The following is a 25,152-nucleotide window of genomic DNA, read 5'->3' on the forward strand; positions in this document are numbered from 1 at the left end:
GCTCAATTATCACTGCTCACTCAAGAGTGGAGTTCTCTCTGATATTGGGCCACCGTTCCGTTGCTTTGAACATGTAATTGGTTTTGTTTTCTCGATTGGGGGGCTGAAAAAAATGTAATGCGTATTTGCGTAATACATTTTGATCAATAAACTTTCCCTATTTAAACATGCACTATGGTGGCCTTTCTTTGCTCATAACTCCTTGATGTTGGTAAATACAATAAGTGAGCAATATATATAATATACATATGATAATGCACAGCACATTATGGAGTATGCCCCTGCTGTGAAGTCCTGCCTCCATCTACTTGTCGTTTAATCACTGGACAGCTGGACAGGTTCATACAAAATATTAGATGAGGCCAATTGTCCTATACATATTTTTGACCTAGGGGTGGGATTGATTGTGAACTGGAAAGGGAAAATGCTTAGGGAGCTGAGTACGGCTGCATCGTCACTGATTTGTAGAATCATTTTTGATTCGATACAGGATCCGATTCAATTTGATTGGAATCTGGAAAGTTTTGCCTCAGTCAGAAATATTACAATTCTGATCATTTAACAGTATATATCCATAATTTCGTATCTATTAAAAGAAAGCTGACACATGTGAGACTTAATTAGAGATGTAAACAGAGAGTTATGAAACCTGCAGCTGCAGAAGCCAGCGGAAAAAAAAGAGGCAAACACAGCGCGGACCCGCCGACACATCAAAATCTGACTCTGACGCGTCGGGTCCGCGCTCTGTGTTCACGTTTGTATGCAGAATCCGTAAACCTGCTCCCAGTTACTGTTTTAGCTGCATGGTGTTTGACGACATGTTGTGAGGTTTAACCTGAGATGCTGGCGTTTCAGGCATAATAACGTTAATTTACAAATCGACACGGGATTTTAATGAATCAATATCACTTTATTCAATTTAGCATGGATTGTAATCAGAAAGGCGATAATCAAAACCCACCCCTAATCAAGAACTTGCAAAGTAAAAACATGATCAATGTAAGGTAGCCCTTTTGTTATTTACATTTAAAAAGAGGATTAGTGTTACTGTGCGCTGGCTGAGTCTGTTTCTTTTCTTAGAAATAGTTTCTCCTGCCCTGGAGAAAATCCACTTGCATGGAACAGAAGAGGCTGTGGAGTGCAGGAACTACACTGCAAGCTGGTAGATATGCAGGTATTCCTGGGTCCTGCAGACTATCACCTAAAAACAATAAACAAAATGATTTTCTAAACTGTGTAGCAATGTCATGTACGTATAGTGTCAAATACATTTTTGTAGTCTTCATTAGCTTTAATTCACATGGAAGTGTTCCTAAAGTCATATGCTGTAATGATATTTACATTATGAAAACATGATTTTGGACATTTCAAGTTTTTCACTTCGGCAGATAAAATGAATTGAGCAAAATCAACTCAAAATATTCCCACACGCCAGAACGTCCTCTCTTCCTCGCTGGCTCCATATCTGTCAGTGGAATGATCACCTCGTCGCTATCTGTCACCATCAACACACTCCACGAATCCCGTGGATGATTCACTTCCTTATATCTGTTTGAATCAGGTACCGAAGCAGTTACGTGCGTAATGAAGCTTCGGACGTCACTGGTCACGTGACTTTTGCCAAACGAAGCAAGCCTCGACACAGTGCTTCTGAACCAGTGTGTTGTTTTTTTCGACACACGCTCCGGAGCGTCAGCTTCAAGCGGGCCATCACTACCTTCAAGTTTTTTTGTTTTTTTTTTGTTTTTTTTTTTTTGTTGATTTCTCAGAAATTCTGCTCTCCTAAAATGAATGAGCAGTTATGGATTTAAAAACCCGTCACAGCTCTGATAAATTCATCAGTAGAATCTGCAGACACACAATGTTAAAAACAATAAATTGCACAAAAATGCTGGATGTGGAAAAAAACAAAACAACTCACATATGCATTTTATTTATTTTATTTGTTAGAAGGTTCAATAAGCACTCCAGTTGAGTTTTCTGTCAATTATTTCATGGTTGAGACTTTACAGGATTAAACTGAAACAAGTTAGATTTTACAATGCAGAAATATAATTAGTGCTATAACTGCTACAACTATTATAACATGTGTAGCGCTTATGAAAGAGGTTATAGATGGGATCATAAAAGGAAAAAATGGTTTTGTTGTTTTTACTTCATGTGCATCCTGGGTATAGACCAGTATAAAGGTGTTTCTTCCCAATAATTGCTGTCTCGCATCCTTCATATTGCATTTTAAAACGTAGAAGCCTGATTTTATTATTACATATAATTTCTAACAAGCACATTATACGGAGCTGGAGAGTAAACAGTTTGAGCAAATCCACACTCATTCTGTCAGAGCATCATTTATTCATCAGAATCAGACCAAAGCAGATGTATCAGGTCACCTCTGCACCTTATGATTCTGGGGTGTAAAATTCTCCTGTCCATGTCTTAAACTGAATTGTTCGTAACACACTCATAAGATCCTTACCAACCTCTTCATCTGCTCTCTGCCTGTTTTCAGCTGAGTGTTCATGCACATGTGTTTTATTTTTAACAACTTCCTCATTTGTAAGCAAGTTGCTCAGGCTCTCGGGTTCAGCACAGTTACCATACTCCCACTCTTTTGTTTCTGTTGTGTTCAAGCCAAACAAATTGTGACATGATCTGCAAGGGTTCATTTTTTCATCATTACTGAGATTAAATGCTTCACACCTGATGTCTCCAGGTACTTCAATGGTTCCATCAAAGTAATCTTTCTTGACCTTTTTTGGATAATAGGTCATCACTGCACCAGATACATATTCATCCCATTTGCTAAGACAGGAGGCAGCAATCACAATTTTCCCCGGGTTAGGACCGTTGGTGGACATGGAGACTCCGTAGTACCTCTCTGAATTTTGGTCGGTTTTGGATTTCTGGGAAATGCAGATGGTGGAGGAGACCAGAAAAAGTGGAGCAAGGTTTTTGATGAGTTCTTGCAGACTCTTTCTTATTTGCTCTTCGTTCTCTGGATTCTTCAGCAGGACAATCTGGAAATAGTTACAAATACAGCCTAAATGTTACACCAGCATTCTAGAAATGATCAGCTTCCATTTGTTTATATTGTAACTGTAATATTTTTATAAATATCTGACTCTAATTCATGAGATTTTGTGATTTCTTTTAATATATAGTTGATCAAGATGTTTAGTCTATTGAGTTATTTAGCTATGCAGGACAATTAGATGCTTTTTATTTAGATAAGAGATGGAGTGGAATAGTTCAAAATATATCTAATTTCAACAGAGGTGGGTGGTAACGAGTTACATTTACTCTGTTACATTTACTTGAGTACGTTTTTGAAAAAAATGTACTTTTAAAGTACCTTTTTTGCACGATACTTTTTACTTTTACTTGAGTACATTTGTGAAGAAGAAACGGTACTGTTACTTCGCTACATTTGCAAAATTCGACTCGTTACTCTTTAAAAAGTTGGTACTTTTTTACCAATGAGATGTGGCCATGCAGTCACATGACCAGTTTGAAACTGTGGCGGGCAGAGCGGCCCAAGCGTTTCAAAGTAGCGGACACTAGTGATGTGCGATACCACTGATTTCCTTTCCGATCCGATACCAAGTAATATTCAGGGTGGTATCGATGATACTGATCTGATACTGATACTTTGTACAAAAACTTATTTTATTTATTGTATCTCAAATTATAGCGTCATAATCTCCCGGAGCCACCATTCTCCCGAATTTCTCTCGATTTTCCACCCGGACAACAAAATTGAAAAACCATATCGCAGAATTCATAGTGCAGCCCAGCCAATTCCAGTTTCCAACAATGACGGCAGCTGCTTAGTTTTAATATTACTCTTATTTCTCTTTCTGGGTCGCAAAAAAAAAAACTTTTAACATGTTTTCAGGTGAGAATGTAGCTGTGTAAACTTCAAATTTCTGAGCCGACCGACACATCGTTTTCAAACCCCCGTGGTCTTTCACTACATGATATATAAGTCACTTTGATAACTTAAAAATGTTATTGTTTGGCTTTTTCAGTGTTTTATTTGTTTGTGGGTAAATCGGTTTGGCTGAGATTAAAGTTATTGGGTTAGATTAAATTAAATTAAACTTTTTTTTTTTTTTTGTCCCATTTGGATCTTTAGCCGTCAGAATTTTTGTCTTAAGGCCAAGAAAGATGCCAAGCAGATTTATTTTACCAAGTGGATCATCATGGCCTTGCCATATTGGTCCATTTGATTGACCTTTATTATAATTATGAATTTATTTTATTTTATTTTCGGTTGCTACAAACGGGACAGACATGACTGGGGGATAGGACAGGGAGAAAGAATGAAAGAAAGAGAGGGAGAGAAAGAAAACCAGAGGGGAGAAGAGACGGTGAGAAAGGGGGGAAGAAAGAAAGAAAGAAAAACAAACAAAACACCTGGATCACCTGTATGGAAAAAAAACAGAAGAGAAAGCAAACAACAAAGAGCAACATAATAAGAAAAAAAAAAGCACCATCATAATAAACTAGCTAGCAGTAGATATCAATAGTTACTAAATATTAAACGATATTGTGCAGCACGCAAGATAGACAACGCACAATGTGCTTTGAGGCAGCAGCCAAGAAAGGTGTAGTCTGCGTCTGTGAACACCCGTGTGTACACCTGTATGCACACCTGTGTGGATCAGCATGCTTGTATTCCAAAGGTTTCTCCATGTAACGATCTGCTAGGGAGTGTGGGGAGCCACAGCCCCGTCCCCCAGGGCATGAAGCAGGTATGGAGGAGATCCAGGCCCCAGACATCCAGAGGCTCCAGAGTACGAGGACCCGAGGAGGACCACCAAAGGGGGGGGAACCGTGCCACCCTCCTGGGAAGAGCTGAGTAGAGCCCCAAACGAGACATCACCCAGCAGCTACGGAGCAGAGGCCAGAGGGGGTTGCAGTGGCATGCCCGCGGGCTCTGCCGGCAGCCAGCTGTGCCAGAGAGGACCGAGCTTCAGCCCCCCGGAAGGGGCCCAGCCGGGCCACAGGCGCCAGGCCCTGCCAATCGGCCACCAGGAGTGAGCCGGTACATACATGAGTGCCCAGCCCCAGTCGACAAGAACCACCAACACACCAACGTCTGAGGGCATCAGCCACCGGCAGGGAGTGTGGTGAGGGGGGATAGGCCTCCGTACTTTGGAGGGCCTGAGATGTACCCAGAGAGGTTGAGTCTAAGACCCAACCTGATATAGATACAGACGAACAGGCGCACGCGGACACAGACGTGCATTCCCACCCCCATATACACAACCAAATACTCGGCACTCACCCAACGTGTAGACAGACACAAATAGACACTGCACAGACAGTCGCACTCCCCAAACATACTCTATATTGCATGTGCATTTATGCAGAAATAAATGCACATTCATACAATTTATGGTAAACTGAGCTGCCTTGTATGTACATATGTTGAAGATGCCTCGTTTTAATGTTTTCTCTGAGGCTGCTGTGCCAATTGGAGCAAAAATGAATATAAAGTTTACAGCATATCTTGTCACTGGAAATTGTTTGCACTGTTTATATACTTATATTATTTACTATACTGGTGAAAAAAGCTTTGTTGTGAAAAACTGAAATCTGTAAATTAGAGTTGTTGTGCCTTATTTTGTTGATGTTTTTACATATATTCCTTTTGAAAATACTAAAATTTGTATATTTATTTATTTTTGTTTGTCTGATATTTATTTATAAAATAAATCAGACATTTTAAAGTTACTCGCTACTTGAGTAGTCTTTTCGCCAAGTACTTTTTTACTCTTACTTGAGTAACTTTTTTTGAAGACTACTTTTCACTTTTACTTGAATAATAATATTTTAAAGTAATGCTACTCGAGTACAATTTTTGGATACTCGACCCACCTCTGAATTTCAAATCAACAAGCAAAAATCCATCTTTGTTATTACTGATTCAAAACGTATTTTGCAAACAACCTTTTTTCCTGGGCTGTCAAGAGAAATACTAAATTTAATCTTTGAGTTGACTTAACAGATCCAGCAGCTACACAGCAACAGCATCATATATGCACTGAAGACTGTAATAGAGCTGGGCGATATATCGAGTTTTTAAAAAATATCGATATATTTTTATACGAGATATAAGATGTGACAATATCTTTTATATCGATATAGTCTATGTTACGTTATAATTATACTTGTGGAGCCGCAAGTTTGCCTCTCTTTCGTCCACTTTCGTCTTTACAACGTTACTCGGCCTCGCCTCTCCTTCACTGAACACAACTCCCCCTCCTCCCCCATCGGATGCGACAAGATCAACACGGCAAATCTCCGTTAACGAGTTACTGCGCATCGACCCGTGCGTGGGACTGGACACCGTCAACGTGTTAGCTAGCTAACCACGCTAACGCCATGCAGCCCAGAGGCGCTGCACGGACTAAAATCCTTTCATTTTCTCAAAAGTTGACAGCGCGCCTTATGTATTAATTCTGGTTGTGCTTGATGGCCGCGAACCGATTTTATGTGGTACACGGCGCTCAGCAATCTGTCAAAAAATGTTTTAGTACGACTTTGGTAAGCTACGGAGCTGCACCGCTTGATGGATTGTCGGAGCATTACGGCTGAGCCTCGCGGAGTGATACGTACTGTGCTTCAACGTAATATTACCTTACTGTGTATAAGGACCATAAATGGCACCTGTTAAGAGACGTGGTTGCGAAGCGGATTTCAAACTCCAGGCTGTCAGTCACGCAGTACAAGTTGGGAACAGAGCAGCTGTGAAATCTGTCTTTGTTATTGTGCTCAGCGTCTTTTAGTTTACATTTTGACTGCACAATTGTGAGCTTTTTGTTATGCACAAAAACAACATTGTTTTCTTTTATTTATGGAGCATTATTATTTAATAAATGCTCATAATTTATTTTTGAGTAAATTTTATGTACATCTGCTCTATGTTAATAAAAGTGCCTGTGTGACATCTGGGACACAGCTTTGACTAAGAACTCTCTTTTTGTTCTTACTTTATGGCTTTAAAAAAAATATATCGAGATATATATCTTATATCGCCATCCAGCTAAAAAATATCGAGATATGAATTTTGGGTCATATCGCCCAGCCCTAGACTGTAAGTATGTCCAATACTGAGTCTTTTAGATATGATTTAGCCTTAACTAACAAATTCTGAAGCAAGTCTCTAGTTCTCCAGCAGTCTCTGAGCACTGTTGGGTGAAGTATGAGGCACACTTTTCAGCCATTTTTTAGACTTACCAGACAAAAAACACTTTGCATCATACTTTCTTTAAAACGGAAGTTTAACAGATTGACTGAAAATGTGAGAACAGTTATCTTACCATGTCGAGCACACAGGAGAACGGACTCCGTCTGGGAAGCTGAGTCAGATAGAATTGAAAAGGTCTGGGAAATTTGTTCTTTAAGGCTTTCAAAATATCACCATCAGAGATTATTTCTTCTGGAGAAAAAGGGATTTTGTTGATTTTGCCCAAAAAGAAGATGCTGTGAAGAATCTGTTGAGGGAAAACACATTTACTTAATGTTACAAGTGACATAACAGGACAGTGTTAAAGGTGCCAAAATTAACCCACCTCATCCACTAAGTGTTTACTTCCTGGAGCCATGTTAGACCAGTCATCCATCTTCATGATAATCTTGTAGGCATTTTCTCTGAAACCTTGTTGAGTTTTCAGAAATTCTTCTTTTCTAAAATGATAATGAGTGAGCTGTTAGGGATTTAAAAACACAAGAGGTCTGATAACTTTGGCTTCAGCAGAATCTGCAGACATACCTGTTTTGCTCTTGGTCAGCCTATTTTGAACATGAGAGAAAACATATTTAATTTAATATTGACAGAATAAAATAACTATCATTGGTGGCAGAGAAGACGACAGTGAAGAAGTGAAAAGCTGCTACTCACCATTGCTGCAGTCTAAGAATGAAACAGAAAGCACAGAGCGAGCAGCCTCCGCCTTAAAATGGTTCCTCATGTGATTTAAAGAAGACCAGCCCTGCACTGGACTCTTACTCTACTGTAGAAAACAGCTCCACGGGAGAGCATGCGAGCAACTCTCCTAGTAATAGCTAGTGGAGGTTAATATGCACCCGCTGATCACTTTGTTTATCATTTGCTCTCCTGGAGTTAATCTAAAACCTGGAAGGACTTTGTTCCCATGTTATTCATATACTGCTATGCAGATGGTTTTTTTCTTGTCCAATCCAAATAAAGATATAATTTTAAAAAGAAAACAGCTCCATTTACCCTGCACACCCGTGATCTTTAATGTTGTTTGTATTGTTCTAATGCATTATGTTTAAAGTACTGTTAAAACTACTCTATGGTACTGTAACTGTCAGGTACATTTATGGATGAAACAGTGAGATGAATACAAGTACCTTTATAATATGTACTATTATGCTCACTCTTGTTTAGTTTATAAAAACACAGTTTCAGATGCACTCACTGAATTTGCAACAGGAAGGAACAAACGCACTGCAGCATTGTGCAGTACTGTTAAACAGCACACAACACTGCAGGTGTTCTGTAGATAATGTCAGAAAATAATCCACACAAAACACAAACAGTGTTAACTTTGATCACTTTAATTATTCAGTATTCATATTTATTAATGTTAGTGTAAGGAAGGAGGGTGAAATGAGCAGTGGAGCAAGAAGTGAAGGTCACACAGAGAGCAGCTGACATCAAGAAGTGAAACATTTACTTAAGAATAAACTGGCCCTGTTATCAGACATGCTGTGATTGGGTGGAGTTTTCCTGTTGTCATTATCACGTGTAACTGATACTTCATTAGTTTTTTTTTCTTCCTGTTGATGTTGTGAAACTTGCAGTAATAAACTACAGCATCAAAAAATACTTTTCTTCCTCCTTTAGCAGATACTATCATCTAATAAATACAATCTGGGTGGAGAAATAAAACAGATCAGAATTCCATGGAGAATATAACATTTTTACACATTCAGCTCTGCTTTAGCGTTAGTATGTGGTCAGAGGGTTCATGCCACTGAAGATGATGTTTGCTTTCATGCTGTTGAAGCCAAAAACCTGAAGCTCTTTTGGCTAAATACCAGAATCTGTAAGAGGAAAAAAAAGTATTATTAAGAGAACAACAACCTCAATGATTATCCACATCAACCACTCTGAGACACAACATGTCATGTTTCTCCATCCCAGCAAACACCAGCTGTGTTTTACTGAAGTGATGAATAACAAGGAAAGAGCAGTCAAACATAAAGGCTTCAATCCTGGATCTAATTCTAAGCTGGGATGGATACCCACCTATGATTTTAGGCTTTTTAAGAACGCCGACTTGGTTTCCTTCACCAGCTTTTGATGCTCTCCCTCCAGTTTCCTCCCCACGCCTCCCATCTTCACTGCTTCCCAGTCCTTTTCAGTCTAAACAGAAGATAACACAATACAAAGAACCTGTCAGGTGATCGATCTCTACCAGCAGGTCTTATTCTTAACACTCGAACTTCTCACCATATCTTTGAAGGCCTCTCCATTGTAGTAGCTCTTGGATGCTGGATACTCTATGTCTTTGTCATGTAGTTGCTGGAAACTGGAAGCCACCAGATGCAGCTCCTCTCCATCGTAGGCGTACAGCTTTTTGTCCTCACAGGTCATCAGCACGAGCTCGTCACATGGACACGAGGTGCCCTCCACCACACCGATGACCTGCATGTTTACGATTTTGGGGAGGTAGAATTTTCCCCAGCCGTTCACTTCATCATGTTTCCCTCTGTACATGGTGTCCTCCAGCCCTGCTATCCTCAGCATGGCACCAGCTGGATTCTTCAAGCTTAAATGCTTGTTTTTGTATTTGGAAACAAAATCTGACACCCATTCCAGGTATTTTATACCTGGAAATAAGCAGAGAAGATGAGCTCACTGATCTCATATGCTCGGACTACTGTCCACGTGCACAAAGGGAAGGCTTTCTTCAGTAAAAAGACAACAAAGGCTGACGTGAATCATTTTGCTGAACTCACTGAAGACCACAGTTTGAGACCCTACCGGAACAGATTTTTACCCTTAGGCTAAAAAATTATTGCGATAAAGGAAAAAAGATACAGATTGGTTTTTTGTAACTATTATGCCATCAGACCGAAAAGCATGCCGTTACCTTCTGCCCTCTCACACTGCTGCAGATCTGGCATAACAAGAGAATGATGTGCACTGAAAGAAATAAAAAGGTTACAGTAAAATGAATCAGCGTGACAGTGATCACTGGAAACTACAAAGTATCACAACACTATCTATGAAATCCCAAAATGCAGTGTGGTGTCTGTAAGCACTAAACATGACATCCCTGCACATTTGTCTTCTGATATGTAGATACCTTGCACATACAGCCATTTCAGCCCTCAGTCACCTAGAAAAACAGGTGATTGTCAAAACAGTCATGGAAAATCCAACTTCACATTAATTCTACTTAAACATGTTTGGGACTTAAAAGAAAACTGCTCCATAAAAAGTATTGTAAAAAAAAAAAAAAAAAATCCTTTTCAAATATAATTTACATTGTCTGTAGTAAATAGCATTAAATAAAATGTCTTTTTTCTGTTATTTGCTTCTCACTCGGAATATTTATTCTTAGCCTCAACACTGTATGATTACGTTTAAAAACGAAACTAAGGTGAACGTGACAAACAAAGCGCTTTCTTGTTCTGTGATAATGTAAAGTTATTTATGTAAACACAAGCCGAAACACAAGCGAGTAACAAACGGACTGAAAACATTGCTTCATTAAAAACTCGCACAAACAAGCAGCAGCAGCCTCACTTCACTGAGACAGCGCTTTAAAAATGAAGCTAGTCGTTACGTACCAGAGCTTTCTACACAGCCCTTTATCAAGCCGAGAGAAAGTCACGCGAAAAAAACCACTCATTACTAATAACGAGTATCAGAAAGGTTCAGCTGAGAGTAGTTACCGGGTTTACGGACGCACACTGACGTTTTCTGTCCTGTCGGGAGCAGCTGTGGTATCAGTAACAACAGACTCGGTACCACTACTGACTGTGCTGCCTTCACGTGCTCATCAACCGTTGTGATTCACAGTACTGTGCAAAAGTCTTGAACCAGCCCCTATTTGTATTTTGCATAAGCGAGTTTAGACCCTTTTGGGGGGTTGCACAAGCAAAAGTGCCCCTAAAAATAACTACAACAATAAATCTATAATGATACTATAACTATAACAATATTATAACTATGCTAAAAAAGCATCAATAAGACTTTCGTTGCTGCGGCAGAAAGATACAACGGCGGAGCAGTAGGTTAGGCGTGTGGTGTCAGGGAAGGCAGGTTTTCACAGCCGGCAAGCATCATCTAATCATGCCTTCCCTATTTCAGTAGCGGCCAGGCCGGAGAGGAGGAGAGAGCTGCTGGAGCAGTGAACACTGCAAATTGCTGAAGGACACAGTGTCCACAGTGATACTGTAAATAAAATAAAAAGCAATAACACAAGCTTGTGCGTCGTGTTGGGTCCTTTGGGGTCACATCCAGATTCCCCAAACATTCAGAAAGGGGCTTCATCAGAGAAAATGACTTTACCCAAGTCCTCAGCAGTCCACTCGCTGTAATTTTTTGCAGAATATCAGTCTGTCCCTGCTGTTTTTTTTGGAGGTAAGAGGCTTCTTTACTGCCCTTCTTGACACCAGACCATCCCACAGAAGTCTTCACCTCATTTTACGTGCAGATGCACTCTCACCTGCCTGCTGCCATTCCTGAGCAGGCTCTGTACTGGTGGCACCCCGAACCCGCAGCTGACTCATCTTTAGGAGACAGTCCTGGTGCTTGCTGGATTTTTTGGGGGCCCTGAAGCCTTCACAACAATTGAACCTCTTGATGAAGAGATAAATGGTTGATTTGGGTTGATTACTTACAACATCCTTCCCTGTGAAGCCCTTTTCATGCAATGCAATGATGGCTGCACGTGTTTCCTTGCAGGCAACCATGGTTAACAGGAAGAACAATGATTTCAAGCATCACCCTCCTTTTAACGCATCCAGTCTGCTATTCTAATTCAATCAGCATGTCACGAAGACCAGAGATGGGCAGTAACACGTTACTGTAATCTGACTACTTTTTTCAAATAACGAGTAAAGTAAGGGATTACTATTGCAAAAACAGTAATTAGATTACCGTTACTTTCCCGCAGGAACGCAGCGTTCCTGCATTACTAAAACCGTGATTTTTTGCGTCACGACAGTGACGTAAGCGAGTGCACCGTTAGTGATAACAGCTGTGTGCAGATCAACAATGGATCACATTTCGATTGTGGGAGAGAGTATGAGCGTGCAGCATTTAAAGCGTGGAAGTACTGACCTTACTTTGAGTTTGATTCCATAAAAAGTGACAAAAACATTAGTGTCCGCTGTGCGTGGGAAGAAAACTTCTTTTTACAGCGAAAAAAACCCCCTAAACTTCCAAGCAAGCACCGAGTGCGCAACGACGTAATGGGAAACTCACAGAGAAACTCGTGGATTCTTCCACTGACCGCTGCGGCACACCTGCACCAGGATAAACCTCCGCCTACCCCACTCCTGCTATACAGGTGAAAATAGAGCAACAGGTCTCTGCGACCTGCTGGAGCAGGGGGGCTAGGACTAGGAGGAGGAGTTGGCTGTCCGACTGCGGTCTGGAGTGTGGAGCCTTCCTGCTGCTGCGGAGTCGGGGCGGTCTGCCTCCCCCCACCGCAGGGAAAAGGGAAACACCACCTGGGTCTGGGTGCAGTTCCCTCCTCCAGGGGCAAGGGTACCTAGACCCGGTTTGTAGAGTACGCTTGGGGAGTGTGATCGTGTGTACAACGTCTCTTTATGTCTGTCTCCACGTTGGTTGAGTGTGGAGTAAGTGCATATGAGAGCATGAGGGTGGGAATGGATGTTTGTATCTGTGTGTGCCTGTATGTCTGTGTCTATATGTTAGGTTGGGTGTCAGGCGCCACCTCTCTGGGGACACCTCAGGCCCTCCAAGGTTTGGAGGCCTATCTCCCCCTACCACCACTTCCCCTGCCAGTGGCGGACCCCCTCAGACATCGGTGCGTTGGTGGTTCTTTGTGTCCGGGGATGGGCGTCCAGGTACACACCGGCTCACTCCTTGGCGGCCGCTTATCGGGGCCTGGAGCCTGGGGCTCGCTCGGGCCACTTCGGAGGTGGGGTGCCCCCGGCCTCTCGGCCTGGGGCTCGGTCACTCAGGCGCAGCTGGCTGCCGGCGGAGCTCACGGGCGCGTCACTGCAACTCCACTTGGCTTCTGCTCCGCGGCTGCTGAGTGAGCCCTCATCTGGGACTCTCCTCAGCTCTTTCTGGAACAGTGGCGCAGCTGCCCCTCTGTTGGTCTTCCTTGGTCTCTTGTGTTCTGGGGGCCTCTGGATGTCTGGAGTTTTGATCTCCTCCACACCTGCTTCACGCCCTGGAGGACGGGGCTGTGGCCCCCCCACACCCTCTAGCAGATTATTACATGAAGGAACCTTTTAAAAAACAAAAAACAAGCGCGTCCATGCTCACAGGTGTACACACAGGTGATCACACCCACAAACTACACCCTTTTTGGCTCCTACCTCAAAGCACACTGTGTTCTGTTGATCTTATGTGCTGCACAATAATGTTTAACATTTAGTATTTACTGTCATATTCCCATATATCATTGTGATGTTGTTTATTCTATTACTCTTGTTCTCTTCTGCTTGCTTTCTTTTTTCTTTCTCAGCAGGTGACCCAGGTGATTGATATATGCATTTTTTTTCTCTGCCCGTTCTGTTGGTTTTTGTCTTTTGCCCTTCTCCCCCGTCCCTCTTCTCAGCTGTTTCTCTTTCCCTCTTTCTTTCTCCTCTTCTTTCCCCCAGTCAAGTCTGTCCCGTATTCAATAAGTGAAAATAAAATAAACAATAAAAGGTGAATCAAATGGACCATTACGGCAAGGCTGGGATGGTCAGTTTGGTAAAGTAAATCCGTTGGGCATCTTTCTTTGCCTTTAGACAACAATTCTGATGCAAAAGAGCCAAACGGGACAGGCAAAAAAAAAAAAAAAAAAAAAAAAAAAAAGAAAATAGAGCAACAGGACCGCTAGTCTTTGATGTTATTTATTTTCTGCTGTGTTTTACTTGCATCTATTTGAAAGACTGAGTGTAAACACAAAAAATATTTTATTTTATGTGCTGGAATGTGCAGAAAATGGGTTTCAATGTTAAACTAATTTATTCAAGTCAGAGAATGTTGCATATAATTAAATTTTTGCTTGATGCATAAAGTTAAAAAAGAGATTTTTCCACTTGATTACATTTTGTATGATGGATTATGCAGAAAAAGTAGAATTGGGCTGAAAGATCTATCTTTTTATCACCTATTCAGGTTGTAAATTGGGTTTTTAAAAAGTAACTAAATAATTAAGGCGCTGCTGCGCCTTCTTCACTGTTTTGTTTGTGTGTACTGACCACGTAAGATCCTCAGCCAGATGTACTCCAAGGAACCGGAAGCTGCTCACTCTCTCCACAGCAGCACCGCTGATGGTGATGGGGGTGTGTACTTCTCTGTACCTCCGGAAGTCCACTATCAACTCCTTTGTCTTTGCGACGTTGAGGGTGAGATGGTTGTCTTGACACCAGTGGGTCAGGGCGCTGACCTCCTCCCTGTAAGCCGTCTCATTACCGTTGGTGATAAGACCCACCACTGTAGTGTCGTCCGCAAACTTCACAATGATGTTGGAGTTGTTAGTGGCCGTGCAGTCGTAGGTGTAGAGTGAGTACAGGAGAGGGCTCAGTACACACCCCTGTGGAGCACCAGTGTTCAGTGTGATGGGGGATGAGGTGATGCTGCCCTGTCTGACCACTTGGCGTCTGTCAGACAGGAAGCTAAGGATCCAGCTGCAGAGGGAGCTGCTCAGTCCTAGATCCTGCAGTTTCCTGTCCAGCTTCGAGGGAACGATGGTATTGAATGCTGAGCTGTAATCTACAAACAGCATTCTCACATACGTGTCTCTCTTCTCCAGGTGTGACAGGGCAGTGTGTAGTGTCAGGGCTATGGCATCATCAGTGGACCTGTTGTGGCGGTATGCGAACTGTAGAGGGTCCAGTGAGTCGGGTAGTGCAGAGCAGATGAAGTCCCTGACCAGCTTCTCGAAGCATGCTACAACTATTATAACTACATGTGTAGCGCTTATGAAAGAGGTTATAGATGGGATCATAAAAGGAAAAAATGGTTTTGTTGTTTTTACTTCATGTGCATCCTGGGTATAGACCAGTATAAAGGTGTTTCTTCCCAATAATTGCTGTCTCGCATCCTTCATATTGCATTTTAAAACGTAGAAGCCTGATTTTATTATTACATATAATTTCTAACAAGCACATTATACGGAGCTGGAGAGTAAACAGTTTGAGCAAATCCACACTCATTCTGTCAGAGCATCATTTATTCATCAGAATCAGACCAAAGCAGATGTATCAGGTCACCTCTGCACCTTATGATTCTGGGGTGTAAAATTCTCCTGTCCATGTCTTAAACTGAATTGTTCGCAACACATTCATAAGATCCTTACCAACCTCTTCATCTGCTCTCTGCCTGTTTTCAGCTGAGTGTTCGTGCACATGTTTTATTTTTAACTTCTTCCTCATTTGTAAGCAAGTTGCTCAGGCTCTCGGGTTCAGCACAGTTACCAAAGGCCAGTCTTTGGTGTCGTCTGTGTTCAAGCCAAACAAATTGTGACATGATCTGCAAGGGTTCATTTTTTCATCATTACTGAGATTAAATGCCTCACACCTGATGTTTCCAGGTACTTCAATGGTTCCATCAAAGTAATCTTTCTTGACCTTTTTTGGATAATAGGTCATCACTGCACCAGATACATATTCATCCCATTTGCTAAGACAGGAGGCAGCAATCACAATTTTCCCCGGGTTAGGACCGTTGGTGGACATGGAGACTCCGTAGTACCTCTCTGAATTTTGGTCGGTTTTGGATTTCTGGGAAATGCAGATGGTGGAGGAGACCAGAAAAAGTGGAGCAAGGTTTTTGATGAGTTCTTGCAGACTCTTTCTTATTTGCTCTTCGTTCTCTGGATTCTTCAGCAGGACAATCTGGAAATAGTTACAAATACAGCCTAAATGTTACACCAGCATCCTAGAAATGATCAGCTTCCATTTGTTTATATTGTAACTGTAATATTTTTATAAATATCTGACTCTAATTCATGAGATTTTTGTGATTTCTTTTAATATATAGTTGATCCTTGGCGGTCGCACACACTGGCGTATGTGTTCTGTGTCAGAGTTGAAACTCCTTTCAATGTAGTCCAAAGCATCGACATAAATATCCTTGTCTGTTACAGGGATACCAGTTATCTCACCGTGCACATATTCTCCATCCTCTTTGCTGTCCATCACACCAAAGTGTATTGTGCCATTTGATCTGATATTCATACAACCAGCTGCAAATTTAAGAACCTCTTTGGCAAACTTAGCTTGGAGTCTTGTGCGATCCAATGTAGCAGCTACAGCAAAAGACTTAAATTCGTGGCATGGCAATATCAGATTAAAAGCACCTGATTCAGGCTGCAGGATTCTGTGTTTCACATATAAAAAATCAATCCCTTCTTGATCAAATGGCCTTGGTTTACAGTCTTCCTTTGAGATTAACACACATTGTTCCTGAGAAGCGTGGTTCTCCTCAAAGACATCTTGTTCTGTCTCTGTAGTTTGTGCTGGAGGACCATCACTTACTGTTGAAACAGACTGAACCAATTTCTGACTCCTCTTTTCCTCAAACTCAGTTCTTTTGGAACCAGTAGTTTTTTTCTTTTCTTGACATTTTTGCTGGGAGTTGATAAGCTCATCTCTTCTCTGAATAATCAAATGAGCAGGCCCTGACTTCATGTAGATTTTTGTTTTTAGAAAGTCCTCATTTAGTGCAAGTAGGATTTGTCCATTTACTTCTTCTTCATGGAGCTTTTCTATGTACTGTTCCTTCACTCCAATTGATCTTAGCCAGGTGCTTACTTCAGAGTCAGTCCAATTCTTGGGTGACTGCTGAGGTGTGTCAGCTGTGAAAGGACAAAAAAGCAAAACAAAACATGAATTACCCTATGCATAAAAACATCAGTTAAATAATGTGTGACAATAACTTTTTTATTTAAGACAAAAACTGACAACATATTATACCGCTTCTTTACTTTGAAATTCCTTGTATATTAAAACATTTTTTCGCCGTTCCGCCTAATCGCATTATGTATGTGGCGAGAGGCAAGCTGCATACATAGTTCACCAGAGCAGAATTCATATTCTTTTACATACTATGGAGGCATTTTTTAATTTCTCTGCAGCTTCAGACTGAAGATATCAAGGATCTATGTTCACCAAAGAAGCAAAAACATGAAGGAAAGGAAATGTCATCTGGATAAAATGTCGCCTCAAGCCTCATATCCTGAGCTTAAATTGGGGCTCTAACACATGGAAATGCTTGATGACATCCGTAACCCCTTTTCTCTAAAAGCCAAGTGAGATATCTCACTGTGGGAAGTGCCCTCTGGCGTGACCAATCATGGAAGCTCTACTACCACAACGTCTCTCGAAGACGAACCAACAATTTCGAGGACACGGGGTCCACAGACATCCTTTTATAATAGCCCCTGTGCCATAGATGTGACATAGGCTTCATTCTATGAGAGGTAGCCCAGGACATAAAGAATTGGTTGCTTTTCCTAAACCCCTGAGTCCTGTTTAGCTAAATGCATAATGCGCAGACAGGACAAAGTGAATTAAGCCGCCTCTGGCTCTCATCAGCAAATGGCCGGTGGATGAAAAACTGATAGCTCCAATGGTAGACTCCCTAACCTTAGACACAAAGGTAGGCTTAGGGCACAGAGCCACCTTTCTATAATTTGGGAAAAACTGGAAAATAAAATTTATCTCTATATATCTCTATCTATCTAGAGATATAGAGATATATATCTATATCTATAAGGGTGCAACGATACACAAAATTCACGGTTCGGTTCGGTTCGATACTTTGGTGTCACGGTTCGATATTTTTTCGATACAAAAAAATGTTCATGCATTTTTAATTTGTCATTTATTAAAATTATAAATATATATTTTAACTCAAAAGTACAGTTTTTAAATTTAACCCTAACCCTTGTGCGTGTTTTTTATTTTGACAGCGAATGCGCACCTGCGGACCACTTATGTGCAGCCCTGGTTATTTAGCTCATCATATCGCAGCCACAGAAATTCTTTTGTCCATGAAACCATAAAGCTGCACTTTTTTTTGCCTTATAGTCTGATTTGCCATAACTTCTCCGTTTTGTGGTAAGCTTTTCTTTGGCTGTCACTTCTTCACCCTGACCTGTCTTATTTGGCTCAGCAGAACTGAAATGCTTTTACACACGGACTCACATAAGCTCAGCGATTCTCTGCGCGATCAACCTCTCACATGTTTAAGCTGCGGGAGATTTCACTTGTCATGTTTGCATAGTAAGCTAACAATTAATAAGACGATGTCAGAGGAATTGGTGCACAAATGATCATCACTCACAGATCAGTGCTGTCGCTCTCTATACACAGTTCGCACGATTGCAAAGTGAAAGCAAAAAAACAAGCGCAAATTCAAACGCGACTTCAATATGTCACATTGACAGTGGCTCACCGATGCCAATGACATAATTACCCAGCTACATTTCTGAAAGAATGCAAAAGCATTGACATATATTTTTCCTACAATAGCCCGACGGGCAGGGCAGAGATAGATTTTGGTAGCCCGACTGAAAAAAATCGCTAGCCCCGGGACGTCGGGCTAGCGATATTGCGAGCCCTGTATCTGATTGAGGAATCACTCATCTTTGGAAAAGAGAGTTTATTACAGAGAAATGGCTCTTTCCAAAATAAAAGCTATACTATCCGCTTCTTCTGGGCTATATTCTCAGCAGCATAAGGAGAATCATGTGCTAACGGCTGTCTAAATGACTCGGCTAAAGTTAGTAGCATGCTTGCTTTTTTTTGTCTGCTTCCACTTGTCTTTGCACTAGGATGATGTCGGTGTAAATGTGCAGTCATATTCGTTGTGTTCCCACTAGTGCTTTCAGGTTAATCTCGTTGAAATGACCTTAACGCCACAACATGGCAAATCTCCGTTAACGAGCTACCGCCGATCGCTCCGTGCATGGGGCTAGACGGCCAACACGTTAACGAGCTAACTGCGCTAACACACTAGTTCACACCCATGTAATTGAGCATTGCGTGGCACATCCAACATACTGTTTTACTTTAGTCCATGACGCGCTTACCTTCAGGGTCATACGTCACATGAAAACCAAAATAATTCCAAACGCCAGATCCGAATGAGGTTCAATTTGCCTGTTGCAAGTAGAGCTTAACTTCTGTTTCGCTAGCTTGCCCTGCGCTCTTCCTTCTGACTATGCTGTCTGTGTTGAGCGCTCAGTGGATCTGCGCTCGACAGTGCAGCCTAGGCGGAGTAGTCGAACACAGATTCACTGAGCGCTCAACACAGACAGCATCGTCAGAAGGAAAATTGATAAAATAAATTACAAATGTTGTATTGTTCGATACATATGCGTACCGAACCGAAAGCACTGTATCGAACGGTTCAATATCGATACGAATATCGTTGCACCCCTAATTATTTATTTATTCATATATATATATTTATTTATATATATATATATATATATATATATATATATGATCAAGATGTTTAGTCTATTGAGTTATTTAGCTATGCAGGACAATTGGATGTTTTTTATTTAGATAAGAGATGGAGTGGAATAGTTCAAAATATATCTAATTTCAAATCAACAAGCAAAAATCCATCTTTGTTTCTTACTTTCTTTAAAACGGAAGTTTGACAGATTGACTGAAAATGTGAGAACAGTCATCTTACCATGTCGAGCACACAGGAGAACGGACTCCGTCTGGGAAGCTGAGTCAGATAGAATTGAAAAGGTCTGGGAAATTTTTCCTTTAAGGCTTTCAAAATATCACCATCAGAGATTATTTCTTCTGGAGAAAAAGGGATTTTATTGATTTTGCCCAAAAAGAAGATGCTGTGAAGAATCTGAGGGAAAACACATTTACTTAATGTTACAAGTGACATAACAGGACAGTGTTAAAGGTGCCAAAATTAACCCACCTCATCCACTAAGTGTTTACTTCCTGGGGCCATGTTAGACCAGTCATCCATCTTCATGATAATCTTGTAGGCATTTTCTCTGAAACCTTGAGTTTTCAGAAATTCTTCTTTTCTAAAATGATAATGAGTGAGCTGTTAGGGATTTAAAAACACAAGAGGTCTGATAACTTTGGCTTCAGCAGAATCTGCAGACATACCTGTTTTGCTCTTGGTCAGCCTATTTTGAACATGAGAGAAAACATATTTAATTTAATATTGACAGAATAAAATAACTATCATTGGTGGCAGAGAAGATGACAGTGAAGAAGTGAAAAGCTGCTACTCACCATTGCTGCAGTCTAAGAATGAAACAGAAAGCACAGAGCGAACAGCCTCCGCCTTAAAATGGTTCCTCATGTGATTTAAAGAAGACCAGCCCTGCACGGGACTCTTACTCTACTGTAGAAAACAGCTCCACGGGAGAGCATGCGAGCAACTCTCCTAGTAATAGCTAGTGGAGGTTAATATGCACCCGCTGATCACTTTGTTACGTTCCCCTGGGGGGGGGTCTAGGCGGTGAGGGGGAAGTAACAAAAGTGACCGAGTCAGAAAAAGGAGTCAGGGAGGCGAAACAGTTAAATAAAACAGTTTTATTGAAGTAATTCAACTAAAAGAGACGGACAAGCCGTTATCACCATAAAAGAAACACAAACAAAACTCAGGCGTTGGTCAAATAAAGCAAAAAGTCAAAAGGAAAGCGCAGCTCACTAGCTGGAAACCACACTACACAGCTCACTAGCTGGAAACCACACAAATGGCACTCTGGCCCAGAGCTCACCCTGCTCTGGGCTTAAATACCTTTAATCGCTGATGGGAATCAGCTGTACCGGCGGGAAAGGTGGCATCTCAGGCAGGAGGTAGTGGGACACGCCCACACAGGCACCCTCAGGAGAGAGAGGCCCTGCTAGGGCCGTAACACTTTGTTTATCATTTGCTCTCCTGGGCCCTATTTCAGGAAGCTGGTTTAGTGCAAACTCTGAGTAAGTATACCCTGAGTTAACGAAAACTCTGGGTTTTCGGTTTCACAAAGCGAGTTTAGATTCATTCTGAGTGAGTTACTATGACGACACACTCCGTGAAGCTAACCTGCCCCCTAGCAGGTTTACTTCAACTAACCCTGACGTTCTCCGCCTCTTTGTCGGAAACCTGACTGTAGGAAGTGTCAGACATGGCGTGCTCCTTCCTTGAAGAGCCAGTAGATGTTGAAGCCCAAATTCTCTGCAGAGCTCTCCGCCGGGAGAGAGTGATCAGAGCGCGTTTGGACATTTTATCATTTCCTGATGATTTCCTGTGCGAACGTTACCGTTTTTCAGCACAATCTATAATTTATTTGAATAACATCCTCAGGCCATATATTACGCATGTGACACATCGCGGACATGCTCTCAGTTCTGTACATATTATTTGTATTGCACTTCGGTTTTTTGCAAACCGGAGCTTTCTGTATAATATTGGTGACGCTGAGCACGTTTCCAAGGCTACCGTCTGTCGGGCAGTCAGGAATGTTACAGTTGCACTGAAACGTCTCCTGTACTCGTTTGTGGTGTTCCCCGGTCATAGACCCACAAGATTTATCAAAGAGGGATGCCACAAAATTGCAGGTATCAGGATGAACAAAACTTAATTCATGATGTGGTGATACTTGAACTACTACTTAAATTTTACATTTATTCTCACGGTTCCCAGGCGTGATTGGCTGTATAGATGGCACTCACATTCCAATCATTGCTCCTTCAGTAAATGAAGGAGACTATGTGAACAGGAAGTCTTTCCACAGCATTAATGTACAGGTACATAGCTCCCTGTAGCATTTCAAACTAACAAATTATTTCATTATAGTAATGGATGCTAATTTGTGTTCTCTGCACTGTGAAGATCATATGTGATGCTGCCAACATTATCACAAATGTGGAAGCCAAGTGGCCTGGATCAGTGCATGACTCGAGGATTTTCAGAGAGTCAGGGTTATGCACATTATTTGAGCGTGGTAAGAAAAACAGACTTATTTTGATATTTCATACTTATTTTGGGCCTAACATAACAGCATTCCTCCATTACACAGGGGCCTACGATGGGATTCTCCTTGGAGACAGGGGTTATGCATGCAGGCAGTACTTCATGACACCGTTCCCTGACCCCAACCCTGGGCCACAAACCCGCTACAATGCAGCTCTAGCCAGGACAAGGGCACGCATTGAAATGACCTTTGGGCAAATGAAGGGAAGATTTCAGTGTCTGAAAAGCCTGAGGGTTGCACCTGACAGGGCAGGTGACATTATTGTTGCATGTGCCGTACTGCACAACATTGCCACCATCAGAAAAGAGAGGACTCCTGTGGTGGAGGTGCAGCCTGATGATGACCTCCAGCCAGTACACTTGGACCAACCTAGTGGCAGAGCTGCACGGGACAGAATTGTGCAACACAATTTCGAATATTAAAAACATGACAAAACATATTTGTCATTGAAATTTATTTGAGCATCTTTATCTGTCTCATCAAAAACAAGCCAGTCATCATTTGCCTGGAAAAAAAATCATATATACTGTATCACGCAAGGTCATCAATAGTGCTCTGTATGAAAGTGTATTTTTACTTACTCTGAAGCAGAGGCGGAGGCAGACATTTGATACACCCAGGGCTTAGCCCTAAAGGGTAGTATGCATGTGGGATGGGGGCGGGGGGTTATAGGCTCTGTTTTGAGTTTTGTTCAAAAAAGCAGGACTTCATATAGGTTTTAAATTAAGCAGCAAGAACAAAGTCGGGGCTAAACCCCAATTCAACCAGACCCAGAACTGATTCGGAATTAAAACAGGACTACAACAGTTCAAAATCAGGACTACTTAGGACTTAACCAAGACAGAACCAGAATCAGAACTAGATGATAGTAGCACTAAAACCTGCACTACACTTATTTTTTAATTCTACCGAAGTCCACTATTTAGATTCAGAAAGGTTCATATAATTATTTAGCCTTGCTGTGAAAACAAGCCTGCATAACTTAATAAATGTAGAATTTGAAAAATAACAAACCTAAAAAGAAACATTAGGTACGAGATACATGAGGACCTATGATACGGTGATACTTTTGGTAAACAACCATTTGACTAACATGTGTGTCTCACCTGCTCTTGTTCATCTGTTCTGTCCTCATTCTCCTCTCTCTCTCTCTGCTCCTCTCTCTCCCTCTTTGTGCTGACAATCAAGCCAAACACCAACATCATCAAATATACAGTTGAAACCAGATATTTATTACTCTTCAGATAAAAACACTTTTTTAATTGTAACATCAAATCAGACTAAATGTTTATTTTTTTAGATTGATAAATATAAAAACATATTTGTTAACTTTAAGAGTAAAGAGAGAAACTATCTGTATTTCTTAATTGCAAATGGCACCAAATTGTATTCAAACTGAGCCACACTTATGGAGCTCCACAATTCTTTTCCAGGTGTTTTGGTTGATATCTCTGGATTTTCCCATGTCAAAGAAACAGGCTCTGTGTTTTGCCTTATATGCATCCACAGCTGTGCCACCAATTTACTCACATGGACTCTACTAACCTATCAGAAGCTTCTTCAGCTCAGAATGGAATCGTCTGGAGTTTTCTTATTAATTAACAATAAACTTAGTGTATATGTACTCCTAAATTTGATGAAAGAGATAAAAAATAGAAAGCTCTGTCTCTCTTTATTCTGACCTTTAACTAATTCAAAAGATATTTCAATATTTATTTATCCAAAACAAAACAAGTTTACTCTAAACTGATGTTGTGCAGTAAAAAAATGTTCTTGTGTTTTCCATAAAGTGTAAATATCTGGTTTCAACTGTCAATATACTGCTGTGTGTTGAAATTTTTGTTTTGCATAGGAATATACTGAACAACATACAAAGTACAATATATAAAATAACATCTACCTGAGTTTTTTCTTTGAAAGAAGCTCCTTATGTCCATTCTTGTATATCAGTGCATTACTGAAACCGATTTATTTAGCCGTGGAGGGTAACAACTGAAAATATGAAATAAACACACATGTAAGCTAAGACTCTCTAAAAAAACAGCAGTGTTGTTGTTCGGCTTTTCATGTTGCCATTTGTTGATTCACTTGAAGAGCAAGTAACTTAACATGGGTCAAATGATCAGTTTGATATCAATCTTTCGTGATACACCGTCATATTTACATTATTGGTACAGTACGAATGATTTGCTTTGGTACCTGCTCAAACTTCAGCTCTCCTCTGTCTGCCTGGCTGCGCTTCTCCAACAGCGCACGCGCAGGCAGCAGCTGCCCCGCCCCCTCGCTCAGTCGCTTAGTGTCTGAGCTCGGATCATACCAATATTAGGGGGGATTTACACACAGTCGTAAATTCCCACAGTGTGCACTATGTGCTTCGAATATTGTGTGTAGTTTTTGTTTTATACAGTTGTCAGCCAGGCATCTAACTATGAAAAAATGACACTCCAAAAGACCCCGGGCTTCTGAAAAAACAACCCGGGCTTAAGCCCAGTAAGCCACCCCCCCGCTCCGCCACTGCTCTGAAGTTCCTTTTGAAGCAACTCGATTTCTAGTTGAAGTTTTTGCCTCATTAGAGCTTGAAGTTCGATTTCACCTAGGAGCTTTGGTTTCTTCAGCTCAGTATACTCCATTTTTTGCTGGAGACTGCTCTTATAGAGCAAACGAATGTCACCCTGTTTCAATTGTAGAAACAACATTTAACGGTCAATACATGTCATATAGGAAGTAAAATTAATTACAACACTGCCCACCTTTGTATCAGGCCTCTCTGCCGGCCTCTTGGCCTGCAAATCATACTGCAGTCAGAAACACATAGCAGTACACAATTAGATGGAAATTCAGGCCAAATTATGCATGAACTTACAGGGACTTCCTCTAAACCACAGTCATCTGACAGGGTTGCGTCACTGTCCTGTGCAATGGAAACAAAATGGTGTTACAAAGGGATGTGGTACAG

At 41.2% G+C, this 25,152-nt stretch overlaps 3 protein-coding genes across 4 annotated transcripts; all 3 read right to left on the bottom strand.

The window, feature by feature from the left end:
- Positions 1 to 1,933: 1,933 nt before the first annotated feature.
- On the bottom strand, positions 1,934 to 8,033 carry LOC146549793 (uncharacterized). Its single transcript, XM_085263246.1, has 5 exons — positions 7,910 to 8,033; positions 7,781 to 7,800; positions 7,581 to 7,695; positions 7,329 to 7,502; positions 1,934 to 3,017 (listed from the first exon to the last, which is right to left on the bottom strand). Exons 1-5 carry the CDS (start codon positions 7,910 to 7,912, stop codon positions 2,400 to 2,402), a joined length of 930 nt encoding a protein of 309 aa, XP_085119372.1. The 5' UTR covers positions 7,913 to 8,033; the 3' UTR covers positions 1,934 to 2,399.
- Positions 8,034 to 8,581: 548 nt separating this feature from the next.
- LOC146549794 (uncharacterized) lies at positions 8,582 to 11,047 on the bottom strand. 2 transcript variants are annotated; one of them, XM_085262343.1, is made up of 6 exons: positions 10,942 to 11,047; positions 10,350 to 10,382; positions 10,134 to 10,186; positions 9,491 to 9,870; positions 9,287 to 9,403; positions 8,582 to 9,081 (listed from the first exon to the last, which is right to left on the bottom strand). In XM_085262343.1, the coding sequence occupies exons 2-5, from the start codon at positions 10,364 to 10,366 to the stop codon at positions 9,287 to 9,289; spliced, it is 567 nt and encodes a 188-aa protein (XP_085118469.1). In that variant the 5' UTR covers positions 10,367 to 10,382; positions 10,942 to 11,047; the 3' UTR covers positions 8,582 to 9,081. The 2 variants fall into 2 exon arrangements, with proteins under 2 accessions (XP_085118469.1, XP_085118470.1); XM_085262344.1 differs by having other exon boundaries at positions 10,837 to 10,975.
- Positions 11,048 to 15,459: 4,412 nt separating this feature from the next.
- On the bottom strand, positions 15,460 to 20,477 carry LOC146549795 (uncharacterized). The gene is made up of 5 exons (XM_085262272.1): positions 20,467 to 20,477; positions 20,338 to 20,357; positions 20,141 to 20,252; positions 19,892 to 20,065; positions 15,460 to 16,077 (listed from the first exon to the last, which is right to left on the bottom strand). Exons 1-5 carry the CDS (start codon positions 20,467 to 20,469, stop codon positions 15,631 to 15,633), a joined length of 756 nt encoding a protein of 251 aa, XP_085118398.1. The 5' UTR covers positions 20,470 to 20,477; the 3' UTR covers positions 15,460 to 15,630.
- Positions 20,478 to 25,152: the final 4,675 nt, after the last annotated feature.

This window comes from Mchenga conophoros, linkage group LG22, assembly GCF_057382185.1.
Source record: "Mchenga conophoros isolate Kocher_MC1m ecotype Shallow Benthic linkage group LG22, M_conophoros_male_GT1.1, whole genome shotgun sequence".
Taxonomy (NCBI): Eukaryota; Metazoa; Chordata; class Actinopteri; order Cichliformes; family Cichlidae; genus Mchenga; species Mchenga conophoros.